This window comes from Sceloporus occidentalis, unplaced genomic scaffold, assembly GCF_023333645.1.
Source record: "Sceloporus occidentalis isolate IW3139 unplaced genomic scaffold, rSceOcc1.0.p SCAF_184, whole genome shotgun sequence".
In the NCBI taxonomy this organism is placed as follows: domain Eukaryota; kingdom Metazoa; phylum Chordata; class Lepidosauria; order Squamata; family Phrynosomatidae; genus Sceloporus; species Sceloporus occidentalis.
Window position 1 is genome coordinate 1,009,261 of NW_028317164.1, and position 13,147 is coordinate 1,022,407.

Below are 13,147 nucleotides of genomic sequence, written 5' to 3' on the forward strand. Positions count from 1 at the left end.
AGGGCAAATATTGCAAGGCATGCATCACGTTTTTGAAATGTAATTTTTGTCAAATTTGGCATGGTAGTCTAATAACTGCAATAGTTGTCACAGATACTGATTATCCCCCCCAAAATTATGTTTATGAAAAGTAGATAAGTCAAGGTGTACAACTAGGGTCATTTTGACACTTTTCAAACAGGGATTTTATCGCCAATTGCTGCCAAATTTTGAGGTATTTTAATATTTTTTTGTTTTTTTTGCATATGTTGCAATGTTGCTTTAGATTTCATATTATATTTTGTATAGAATATGTGCAACTGCAGAAAAAAACACCAAATTGTGTTCACCAACATCCCCCGGTTCCAACAAGTCCTCACATGCATGGTTCATGCATTTTTTGAGGAAGCTATGAGGGCAAAACTGGAACATGCGCATTTTCGTTTTCACATTTGGAATTTTCAGAAATTGGTTTCCTGGGCCCATATCCCATTTGGGACATTTTGGAAGACCCCCACTGTAAATTACCTCATAAAAGTATATATTTATGAACAGTAGACAAGTCAAGGTGTTCAACTAGGGTAGTTTTGACAGTTTTCAGCTAGCCATTTCTTCACTTATGTCTGCCAAACTTCACAGGGAAATTATTTTACTGCTTTTTTAACGCATACATTTCAATGTTGCACTGAATTTCTTGCACACCATAAGTGCAACAGTGGAAGAAAACACCACATTTTGTTCACCAAGATCCCCTGATTCCAACAAGACCTCACATGGTTCATGCACTTTTTTGAGGAAGCTATCAGGGCAAAACTGGAACATGTGCATTTACATTTTTTTAAATATTTTTTTTCATCAGATTACTTGTAAGTGACAGGTTTAGGCCGCTGACGTCAATCAGGGAGACCGATCAATAATCAGCGACTTAAAATAATCAGATAATAATTATGATTATTTCATTTATTAATAATTTGTGTTTTTTCATTATTACCCTAGATGACCTCTCTCTTTGTAGAGCAGGGTCATCCGTGAGCTGCCATAATGATCCGATCACTCCTATTGACCAGGAGCGATCTGATCAGCCCAGCCCAGCCCAGCCCAGCCCAGCCCAGCATTTGACCTGGAAGCACCCTGGACTTTCAGGTCAGTTCTGTTATTTTTTTTTATTATTATTATTATTATTTTATTAATTTTTTTTAATTTATTTTTTTAATTATTATTTTTTTTACATTTGTTTTTAACTCTTTCAATGCTGATGCTCCATTGAAGCACAGCATTGACTGATATTTAGTCCCCACAAGCTTGTGGGGACTAATATTAACCCCTGCAATGCTGCGATGGGGGTCATACACAATCGCAGCATTGAAGGGGTTAATTGAGGAAGAGGTGGGGTAGGGGTTAACTGAGGAAGGGTGGGGGGGTCTGGTCTCCACATGAGACCAAAGAACCCTGTCTCCCTGTCCCTGAAGCTGCCTCTGGCAGCTGGGACACAATCTCCAATAGACTGGAGATTGTAGGGGAGGAGTCTCTCTGATCAGTCCTACAGGACTGATCAGAGGACTTCTGGGGGGTCGTTTTTGCTGTTGCTGGTCTGCCTGGGCTTGAAGGCAGACCACCAGCAGCAGAGCCCCCTACAAAACGGGAATTAACCCCTTCAATGCCGCGATCGCGGCATTGAAGGGGTTAACGCTGCACTGACGCTCTCATGGAGCGATCAGGCAGCAGGGGGGTGTTGGATCAGGTCCCCACACTTGTGTGGGGACCCATTCAACACCCCCCCTTCCCTGAAGCTGCCTGTGTGCAGCTGAAACCGCGATTGCAGATTTTTCTGCAATCTCTGTCTCTGCCTACAAAATCACTCCGTGGGAGCGATCGTAGGCTTGGGGGCGGTCTTAGACAGGCTGTGCTGTCTGCCCAGGAGTCCTGGGCAGACAGCAGCAGCAGCGCCCCCACGATCACCGCAATTGTGGTGATGTGGGGGCGTTTTTTTGGAGGAGACGTACCTGGTACGTCACGGTCTACCAGTGACTGTTAACCAGGAAGTACCAGGTACGTCCCGGTACTGAAGGGGTTAAAGGGGCGGCCACGTCTGGCAGTTTGCAGGGCTGGGGCTGAATCCTGACATGGGTTGCTTTCAAAGTATATTTTGAGTCATTGTCCATCTGTAAGGTGATGCGCCGTCCTGTCAAGTGAATTAGGCTGAATCAGATAATAAATCCCTATACACTTCAGAATTCATCCTTCTGTCTTCTGTCACAGCAATAAACACAAGTGAGCCTGTGCCATCAGAAATCTTCTCTTTATTGTAGCATGATGGCTAGCCTCCTGCATCACTTCAGAATTCATCCTTCTGTCTTCTGTCACAGCAATAAACACAAGTGATCCTGTGCCATCAGAAATCTTCTCTTTATTGTAGAATGATGGCTAGCCTACTGACAATGGGCCCTGACATTAGAAGGGGTTCTGTTCTTGGGGAAGTGGGTACAAGGGCCCCCTTTCTACTGATTTTCCCCTGTTACATGTTTTACCACATTTTCCACTCAGAGACTCAGAACTTTAAATGCCATCTGGACGTCCTGGTGTAAGAAGAAGGCTGATTGGGTGTTAGGTGTTAATACTGCCGTCCGCTGTCTTTTGTGTACCCCCTACTGCTGTGTATATAATTACTAAATACACAGCCAGTAACTTTTAATCCTATTAGCTCTGTAACCTAGCCATTGTCTATTTTTAATTCAATTATTGTAATCATTCTGTCTGCGCCCCAATTAATGTCTCATGCTATTCCTGTCCCCAGATATTGTGTTGCAGGATGTGATCTAATTACTTCCTTCCTGACATGGTAATTTTCATATATATGTGTGTATATATATTATAATTAGTTATGTATTTGGTTCAAATAAAGCAGTTCCTGTTTTACCTCAGTACGAGTTCTGTCTTGTTTTGGGGTAAACCTCGGTGCTGAGAGGCTGTATTTCCTGACAATAAATGGTATAATTTTAACTATACTTTTCCGCATCCCACATCTTTTCCTGATAAACCAACTTAGGCCTGTAACATGAGGAGAAAGCATACATTAGAACAAAATCACAGAAAATGTCATATGAAATTCTGGTAATGTGACAGAACTTCTGGAAATCCTATGTCCATATTTAATCTGGTGTCCTTATTTTTGAAATGGTTGTTAATCTTTAGTTCAAATGTATTTCTGGCTTGTGATTTTTTTCACCTTCGGTATTTGGTAGCTGACAGAGGTGTAGCTATTATTGTTGTTGTGTCTGTTAATGATGTGTCTATGTAGGTTCATTCTTAGAACCTGCATAGAGACTCAATTTAAGAGTAGGAGCTCTTTGTTTTCAGTGTATCTTGCTAACTGTTTCAAAGCAGCTGGAGACAATAACACTTTCTATATCAGCCCATAAAGTGTGGTGGCTTTGCAATAATACATTATTTTTTTGTATTTAAGTTTTATTATACAAAACTGATTATGGTAAAACAGACATCAACCTGTTTTAGCAGGAATACATAGATCAGTAATATTGATACAGATAGTCGATAAGCAGTACTGCGATGCAGCGCAGGGCAATACACGTTACAGTACGACTTCAGTTAACGGAAAGCTCAGTAGAAGCAGTGTACAATTACATTCCCAGACATGGCACATATGGTTAGCACTTTAGTGGAACATAACCTGGGGAAAGGGGGGGGGGAGGGGGCCGCGGGGAATGGGGCTAGTCTTCAGCCTCTAGACTGTCCTTGAGAGAGTAGTCTCTCAGCAGGCTGTGGATAAGCCTGCAGGCTGTGGATAAGCCTGCAGGCTGTGGATAAGCCTGCGGCAGTCACGGACTGTGACCTGCTCCCTGCTCCTCCGGTTCCTGGCAAACCATAGAGCGTCCTTTACACAGCACATGAGACACCAAGCATCCTCAATGGCGCTCTCCGTGTGTGTTCCTGGAAAAAGTCCGTAAAATACCGAATGATAGGACAGGTACTTTCTCTTGATAGAGTCCTTGAGATCCAGCTCCAGGGCTCTGAACAAGGCCTGTGCAAACGGGCACTGCCAGAACAAGTGAAGGGAAGTCTCCTCCTCCACAATGCACTGTGGGCAGTGTCTATATCTGCACAGCCCCCTGGCATGCATAAATGTCCTTAGGGGGAGGCCTCCCTGAATGGCCATCCATGCAATGTTTTATGCCTGTTGGTTAGCCTGCTCGACGACACGTTAGCCCAGACAGTCTTGGCCGTGGCGTCAGGGAGCCCTGGGATGTTCTCAATAGTGTCTTTGGCTCTGATGAGCTTGTGGATCACACGGGGTGACCACAAGTCTGGTTTAACTCCCTCCGGTTGGTGCTCCCTTACAAATGTGCCCATGTCCGAGTAGAACCAGGGCATAGTCCAAATGTAAGGGACAGAGCTGTCCCACTTTTCCCACTTGAGCTGCCTCCACAGGGGCAGCAGGAAGAAGCGAGACATGGAGTTTCCAGCAGAGCCTTTCACTACGTCTCTGAGAGTCCTGCGTACGCAGTTGCACACAAAGAAGGCCCTCAGCATGGTAGGGATGTCAATTATTTGCAATAATACATTAACCCCTTCACAACAAAGCAATCACTTCCTAAGCGTAATTGGTGTTGCTGACATGCCTCAATATTGAGGCATTAAGCAACCCCCTGTGACGGACCGATCAGGGACCTCAGGTTGTCCCTCTCCGCCAAGAGCGACTTCTCCCTTCAGGACAATAATTCCCGCAATCCATCGGCAATATTCCCAAGCAAAGTAAAGGGATATCGCTATCCAGTACCCAAATAACTAGGCAAGACTAGTCTTTAGGTACAACAAGAGGAGAACTGATGTATTTTATACACAGACTGCTGGATATATCCAGCTAAACACACATTAAATTTATGTACAAACCGCCCCCTTAATCTGCATCCCAGAGACAACAGGGGCAGTAAAGGGATTAACAATACAAAACGACACAGACACCACTAAAATAAGGAATACACATTGTTTTGATTAGATTATCTCCCAGATCTTAGTGTGCTGTGTGTAAACGGTTAGGAAATAAGGCAACAATAAAATACATTTTATTAATAACACACAAAAGGGTTTCATGTCAGTGGATAACATTAACTGATGGGTAGGGTGACTGTAGGAACCGTCACAGTCCCAAAATACAGGAAACCCAAATCTGTTTCCGAGCTCCACAGTCTTTAGAGTCTCTTATGATTTGGATAACGTGGCACTCCTTACCAGGTCCCACAGTCTGTAGGAAGGAGGCTGGCACTCAGTCCTCTCCAGGAGCCCATGGCACGGAGGCTTCTATGACACCCATATCCCGATCTCCTTGTGATTGCTCCAAAGAGCAACCACAAGCGCCATCGGTGAGTGGCATTGCTACCACTCACAAAATAGCGGCGCCAACTGACACACCAATGAGTTTTCAGAGGTCTATCCATGCCCTCCTGAGAACTTTCGAGAACTGTCCAAAATAAAAAATAAAAATGCTCACCTAAAAAAACATGGCATTTTACCTCCCAAATAACCCAACAAACCCATGCATGTGTGGTATCACTGTACTCTGGAGATGTTGCTGCACATTGAGGTGGTGTTTGACAGTGACATATACCAGGAGCTTTAAATTTATACCTAAAGTAGAGTGTGTGTGGGGGAAAGAGGCAAACTATACACATACACACAGAAAAAATACTACAGCAAACAGCCATTGTCACAAAGGGTACAAAAAATAAAAAAACATCTCTGTCCTTAAGGGGTTAAGCAGTTTAAAAATAATAGTAACGCAAATCATTTCACTGATTTTCTTGCTGCTTTCTGCTTTTTCTAGCTTTTCTCGCAGGTTATAAATTGTATGTAGAACACAGATCTAAAAGTTGTTTGTTATTGGTGATAGTACTGACATAATGCATTCATGAATTTTGTAATGGTCACTGTTAGTATTTGTTGGTAGAGACCAATATCTTTGAAGTTGAATCAGACAGCTAATCAATTTTTTTATTGAAACTTTTGTTTAACTGGACCATATTTAAAATTTGTACAGTTAATCAGACTTTTACTTTACGTGTTTTAGTCCTGTGCGAGATACTATTGTAACTAATGACCGATGGGGCTCTGGCTGCATCTGCAAACATGGAGGCTATTATACATGTAGCGACCGTTACAATCCTGGACACCTTTTAGCCCGCAAATGGGAAAACTGCATGACTATTGACAAACATTCTTGGGGATATCGGAGAAATGCCTTAATCTCAGAACTACTTACTATTGAGGAACTGATAAAGGTATGTGTGTATCACGTTCTACCCAGGCTGCTCCATATCTCTGTCTTGCTTCAGTTTATTTGTTTTGCTTGATCCATTCCTGGATTTCCTTATGCTCTGTTCTGATCTTCTATTCCTTGCTTCCAGTTCTGCTCTTTGCTTCAGCTCTGTTTCCTTTATAAGGTGTGCCCCACCTGTGTATTCTGTTTGCAGTCTACAGGTATGTCTCTCTGGTATGTTTTTGGACTTCATGTTTGGTTTGTTTAGTACCTGTGTAGGCAGGGTTTAGCGCTAGGACCCACCTTATATTGGAGTACTTCGGCGTAGTGTTGGGCTAAGCATACTATGGCCATAAAATGTGACGGAATCTCCAATTTTTATCTTATAGTCCTAGGCTAGTCCTGTTTGGTCCTGTGGTTTCTGTGTATTCTTGTCATGTGTTGCCTGATCAGTCTTGTCAGCTATGTGCTTTGTTGTCCTGTCTTGAATCCCCGGTAGAGGGGTGTCCTGTCTTGAATCCCCGGTAGAGGGGTGTCCTGTCTTGAATCCCCGGTAGAGGGGTGTCCTGTCTTGAATCCCTGGTAGAAGGGTGTCCTGTCTTGAATCCCCGGTAGAAGGGTGTCCTCTCCTGTTAATGTCGGATCTTGAGTATTCATTGTCTTCCCTGTTGTGCCCTGTATTATGTATATCTTGTCTGGTTATGTTTCTTGCTTGGTCTCCCTGTCTCTTGCTTGCTATGTTTCCGCTATATACTCTGCTTAGCTTCCCTACTCTCAGCCTGCAGCATCCTGCACATGATTCCAGTGCTATGTCTCATGCCTGCTCCAGGGTGCCTGCAGGATATCTCCAAGTTCTGCTCTGTTCTGTCATCATCCGCTGTCAGGACGCTGGTATGTGGCTGCACAACCCTAGATGCCCACTGGGAGAGTGCTCTCGCCCTGCACCAGGCCCTGTCCAACTCCACTACTGCACAGTAACTCCTGACCACAATCTTTGGGTGCTCTGGGTCATTACAGTCGTCTGTATGGACCCGGTTTGTGACAGTGTGTCACTAGCCATAAGGTTTTAATTAGCTGTATGAGAAAATAAAACTTGACTAAGTGACCAAATGTGAATTGAAGCAAAATAATTGTCAGCCATCTTCTCCATGAAATGAGCCAACCCCCCAAAAAAAACAAAAAACAAAGCACAGTAAGAATCAAAAACTGCCAACAGTAAACCTGGAAATCTTAACTAGTGATATTCATGGTTTCATGAGATGGTACTGCTAAATTTGCCATTAGAACAGGCCTGCAGATGAAGATAATTTCAAAAAAGGAGTTTATTATATAACTTAATTACAGAACTTAAAACCTAATTAGGTTTTGAATTTCTTTGGAATTTTTTTTTTTAAACTGCTGCAAGACTTAGAACATTAAAATCTTATAAAAGGAGATGTGATCAAGACAGATAAGAATACCTGAGAACTCTCTGGGTTTGACCCGGAGATAGCCGGGTGAGCGCTGCTCCTCCAGTTCTCTGGGTCAAGACCCGAATCCCCCGGGTCGCAGGAGCGGGGTCTTGACACGGCCCACTCCCTGCCCCGTTTTTATCCTTCAAATAAAGTTTGAGTTTTCCAGAGTTCTGTTTTATTTAGGACTTTCAATTGGAATGTGATGACGGTATTCTTATATATGTTTCTGGTAACTGCATCTTCGCTTTGCTTGTGTTATTTCTTTCCTAAATTCTAGTAGTCACGTAATTTTCCAAAAACACTATTCAGGGATTTCCTTTAAGACTGGGTGAGCATTTCAATGCATTATCATACATGACTTGCATAACAACATTTGCCTGTCTGTATAAAATACCTTTTTTTATTTTGCTATACCACAGGTGTTAGTGGAAACTGTATCATGTGGTGGCAATTTACTGATGAACATTGGGCCTACCTCTGACGGTCGAATTCCTGTTGTATTTGAAGAACGCCTTAGGCATATGGGTCGATGGCTTAAGGTTCATGGTGAAGCTATATATAGCACAAAACCTTGGAGAGCACAAAATGATACTTTAACTGCCGGAGTGTGGTAAGAGTCATAGTTACTTTAACAATATATTTATTGGAGCTTGTTACTTTTTTATTGTGGCTGTGTTCAGAATTAAACAATCACATTCAAACTCTAGTAGGATTTACCTGACACTTGCTTAGTTGCATCCTAGAGCAAAAGCCATGGTCCACAGAGAGCCTCCAAAGCATCAGAGGGTTCTCATTGTTGAAAGATGTCAGGAGAAGGGTACAAAATAATTTCCAAAGCATTAGATATACCATGGAACACAGTGAAAACAGTCATCATCAAGTGGAGACAATATGGCACAACAGAGACATTACCAGAACTGGACGTTCTTCCAAAATTGATGAAAAGATGAGAATAAAACTGGTCAGGGAAGGCTTACAAGAGGCCTATTGCAACATTAAAGGAACTGCAGGAATTTCTTGCAAGTACTGGATGTGTGCTACATGTGACAACAATCTCCCGTATTCTTCCTATGAATGGGCTATGGAGTAGCGTGGCAAGACGGAAGCCTTTTCTTACAAAGAAAAACATCCAAGCTCGGTTGAAGTTTGCAAAAACAAACATCAAGCTCCCCAAAAGCACGTGGGAAAATGTGTTATGGTCTGATGAAACCAAGGTTGAACTTTTTGGCCATAATGCCAAAAGGTATGTTTGGCGCAAAAACAACACTGCACATCACCCAAAGAACACCATACTCACAGTGAAGCATGGTGGTGGCAGCATCATGCTTTGGGGCTGTTTTTCTTCAGCTGGAACCGGTGCCTTAGTCAGGGTGGAGGGAATTATGAACAGTTCCAAATACCAGGCAATTTTGGCACAAAACCTTCAGGTGTCCGTTAGTAAGCTGAAGATGAAGAGAGAGTCCACCTTTCAGCACGACAACCCAAAGCACACATCCAAATCCACAAAAGCATGGTTTCACCAGAAGAAGATTGACGTTTTGGAATGGCCCAGAGCCCAGACCTGAATCCAATTGAATATCTGTGGGGTGATCTGAAGAGAGATGTCCTCGCAATCTGACAAGAGTGGGCATATACAGCCTCTGCTGTGCCATGTTAATAGGCTCCTATCCAAAAAGACTGATTGCTGTAATAAAATCAAAAGGTGCTTCAACAAAGTATTAGTTTAAGGGTGTGCACACTGTTTTTTCATTTTTTTTCCCCCTCAGAGATTTCAGCTTGTTTTGCAATTGAATTGTTCATGTTATAGGTCACATTAAAGGTGGAAACAGGTCTTACATGATTTCTCTTTGTCTCATTCTTTAAAATCACAAGAACCTGGCATTTTAACAGGGTCTAAATATATACTGTGTGTGTATAATATATAATGTGTGTGAGTACTGTAAATGAGAAGGTAACAGCTAAACACAAACAGGTCTTGGTCCTGAATGGTACAAATGTGCCACGGTTTATATTGCGAGCAAGTAGCCTACTTGGAATCCAAGGTAGTGGATCAAAGAGAGCGGCTGGCAATCCTGACATTGAGAGGAGTTTACTCCTTACTGAGCTAGCTGGGGTCAGTGCTGTTGAGGGGAGGGATGGGACAGAGGAGGTTTCTAGAGCACAGAGCTGGGTCAGTTGCAAGAAGGGAAGTAGGGGTAATTGGTTTATGGAGGCTAGTTCTGGATTTGCTCACCCCAATGTTTGCCAGTTTGTGCGATGATGCTGTGGGGAGGTTTCTGGGAGGTGATGAGATTATACCTTTTAATCCGATCATGTTTGTGTGTATAAATACCTGTGCTGTCCTCAATAAAGTGAGTTCTGTTTTACCCCTACACTAAATCTCTGTTAGTGCTTGTGATAATATGAAGGGTTAATCCCTTGAGCCATTAAGCTTTCAGCAGCAAGGAAGATCTCCACGGCGGAGCTACTCAGTCCGAGTACGAGTCTCCTTCACAATTGGTGGCAGCGGTGGGATGTCCTCCCTTGCCGAGCGATATTCAAACCACCACCGGGATATCTTTCTCATCCTACGATGAGTTACAGCCGATGGTACAATTTTATGGGACGCTCAAGAGTACAACTGTATAGAATCTGCTAGCAACAAGCATAAAGCCACCCTTATCACAGAACTGATGGAGCATGAGGCTTCGGATGTGAACAATTTTCAACGAGAGGTTCAGTGGCTGCTGGCACTGTACGGGGCCACTTCCCCACCAGAAGCTGTCTCCCTTGTCCTGACTGACTACTAAGCTATGGGTAGCCATTAACCCTTAAGGCAGCCACGGATCTAGCAGTTGAAGAATACCAGGATACCCGTCAAGCTTTACCGACAGCCCTGCAGCCCCTTTCCCGGGCTCCCTTAGTAACCCCGACCCCCTCGATTCCAAAACGACCCAGGTGCTATAAATGCCATCAAATCGGACACATGAAGGACCGCTGCCTGCTAAACAGGAGTCGGCCACCTATGAACCAGGGAGCTTACCCACCTTCCCGAGCTGCTGCACACTGCCTCATCCGGGACACAGAGGAGGAACATCACTTGGCAGGCGCACCGCCACATTGGTACGCGGTAGAGGAAAATTGGGGCATCCTATACAAGGCGGACCCTGTTCAAGCAGCAGCCGGCGACAACCACCAACATCATCGGCAGGCGGTTTGGATTGACGGGCAGGCTGCACAGGGCTTGCGGGACTCAGGGGCCACCCTTACGTTGGTCCAGCTTCACATTATTTAACCCTCTAAACATACCGGATGATCGGCGGCCGTGAAAGTGGCAGGCCAGCACGTGTACATTTGGATTGGGGAGCCGGTGCCTGCGATCTTATGAGAGACTTACCAGCGGAGGTGGTGTTAGCCAATGATTTGAGACAACTTACTTCTACGTTTGCGTGGGCCTCGGAGGCTGAGACCCTCGCACTCAGATGAGACCCAGGTAAACCCAAAGGTCACTGGTTTCTCCCCTTTTAAATTACTCTATGGGAGGCGGGTGAGGGGACCCTTAGATCTGCTGAGGGAACACTGGGAGGGAGCACTAGGTACGGAAGACCCTTCCGTGGTAGCTCAGAGACAGTCTCCAGAAGTTAACGGATCTAGTGTGAGTAAACCTCCAAAATGCCCAACTTAGACAGAAGAGGTGGTGTGACCGGTCAGCTTGGGATCGTGTATTTCAGGTGGGACAAAAAAGTGCTGGCTCTTAAACCTGTCAAACAGAGCAACCTCCAGGCAGCATGGCAGGGGCCCTACCGGGTAGTACAACAGCTCTGCGACACCACCTATATAGTGGCCCGCTGTTCGTATGAAAGGATCTGCAGAACCTTTCATGTGAACATGCTGAAACCCTACTTAGTGTAAGGCACCTACCTTAAGTGGCTCCCGGACATCCTCTCCTCCCTCACGGCAGAAACGCCGGCACCGTTCCCTGGAACATGAAGCAGCCGCTCGCGCGCGCGGCCGCTTCATGAATATTTATGAGGCTGACCGCCGTCTGGATTCCGCCGCGTCGCTATGGAACGCAGGGAACGCCCCCCCGGGCTATTTAAACCTCACTTACCGTTTCCTCAGTGCTCAGTTATACTGATTCCCTCCGTATATCGTGAGCTCCTCTTGTACCCGAATTATTTATCTCGTTATCCCGGTATCCGACCCTGGTCTGCTAAACGGCTCTCGTGTTTCTCTGGCATCCTGACCCTGGCTATACTCTGACTCCGTGTATCTCTGGCATCCTGACTCTGGCTCTCCCTGAAACGTTGTGTACCTCTGGCATCCTGACCTTGGCTATCCATACCGACTACGTGTACCTCTGGCTTCCTGACCCCGGCTATCTAAACGGCTTCCCTCTGACCACTCGTGCTTACAGTTACACTGCCAAGGGCCCTGTTATCCTCACCAGGCCCCTTGTGTGTGTTCTGTTTTTGAGCAAGTGTGTTTCAGTCCTGCATATCGTATTCCTCCTGGTAAGACGAACCTTACACTTAGAGAGGGAAGAAGCTGTAGCCGCGGTGTGCGGTGAGTCTTCCCTTACCGACACTGCCTGGGGAGGCCAAGGTCTGGGGTAGGGATACCAGGGGTCTTGTACTCAAGAACGACGGCACTAGCAGGTTTTGTGTGGACTACAGACGGCTTAAGGACAGGAGGGTGACTGACGTCTATTCTATGCCCCGAGTGGACAAGCTCCTAGATAAGATTGCCCGGGGAAACTTTCTAACCACCATTGACCTATGTAAGGGCTATTGGCAAATTCCTCTTGATGTTGAGGCTGTGCCGAAATCCGCCTTCATCACCCCATTTGGCCTGTATCAGGGTCATGCCATTTAGGATTAAGAATGCCTGGCCACATTTCAGCGTATGATAGATCGGCTTCTGGATGGGCTGCAGGACTAAGCTTGTGCTTATTTGGACAATATAGCCATCTATAGTGCCACTTGGGAGGAGCACCTACACCATTTGGGAGTAGTCTTGGACAGGATTAGGGAGGCAGGGCTGACCGTTAAGCCAGATAAGTGCCATATCAGGATGTCCGAAGTGCAGTATCTGGGACACCAGGTGTGGTGTGGGAGATCGAGGCGTGAACCTGCTAAAGTGGAAGCAGTAGAAAATTGGCCGTGCCCTGCAAGAAAACCCAGGTGCTAGCCTTTTTAGGCACTGCAGGGTACTATAGAAAGTTTGTTACCAACTGACTTGACCCGCAAACATCTTCCCTTGACAAGTCCTGTGGTCTCCTGAGTGCGAGGCGGCGTTCCAACAACTTAAGCATTCATTAATCCAAGCTCCAGTCTTAGCCGTTCTGGACCCAAATAAACGTTTTGTTGTCCATACAGATGCCTCCATGTTTGGGCTGGGATCGGCGAGGACGGCAACGAACATCCGGTGGCCTACCTCAGTCATAAACTACTACCCCGAGAAG

At 45.2% G+C, this 13,147-nt stretch overlaps 1 protein-coding gene across 1 annotated transcript in view; it reads left to right on the forward strand.

Moving 5' to 3' along the window:
- The window catches only part of LOC149278688 (plasma alpha-L-fucosidase-like), a 50,419-nt gene that overhangs the window by 19,846 nt on the left and 17,426 nt on the right, over window positions 1–13,147 (forward strand). The window contains exons 4-5 of the mRNA XM_089501873.1: window positions 6,062–6,272; window positions 8,124–8,314. Of these exons, the coding sequence (XP_089357999.1) occupies window positions 6,062–6,272; window positions 8,124–8,314 (402 nt within the window). The remainder of the gene's footprint in view (window positions 1–6,061; window positions 6,273–8,123; window positions 8,315–13,147) is intronic.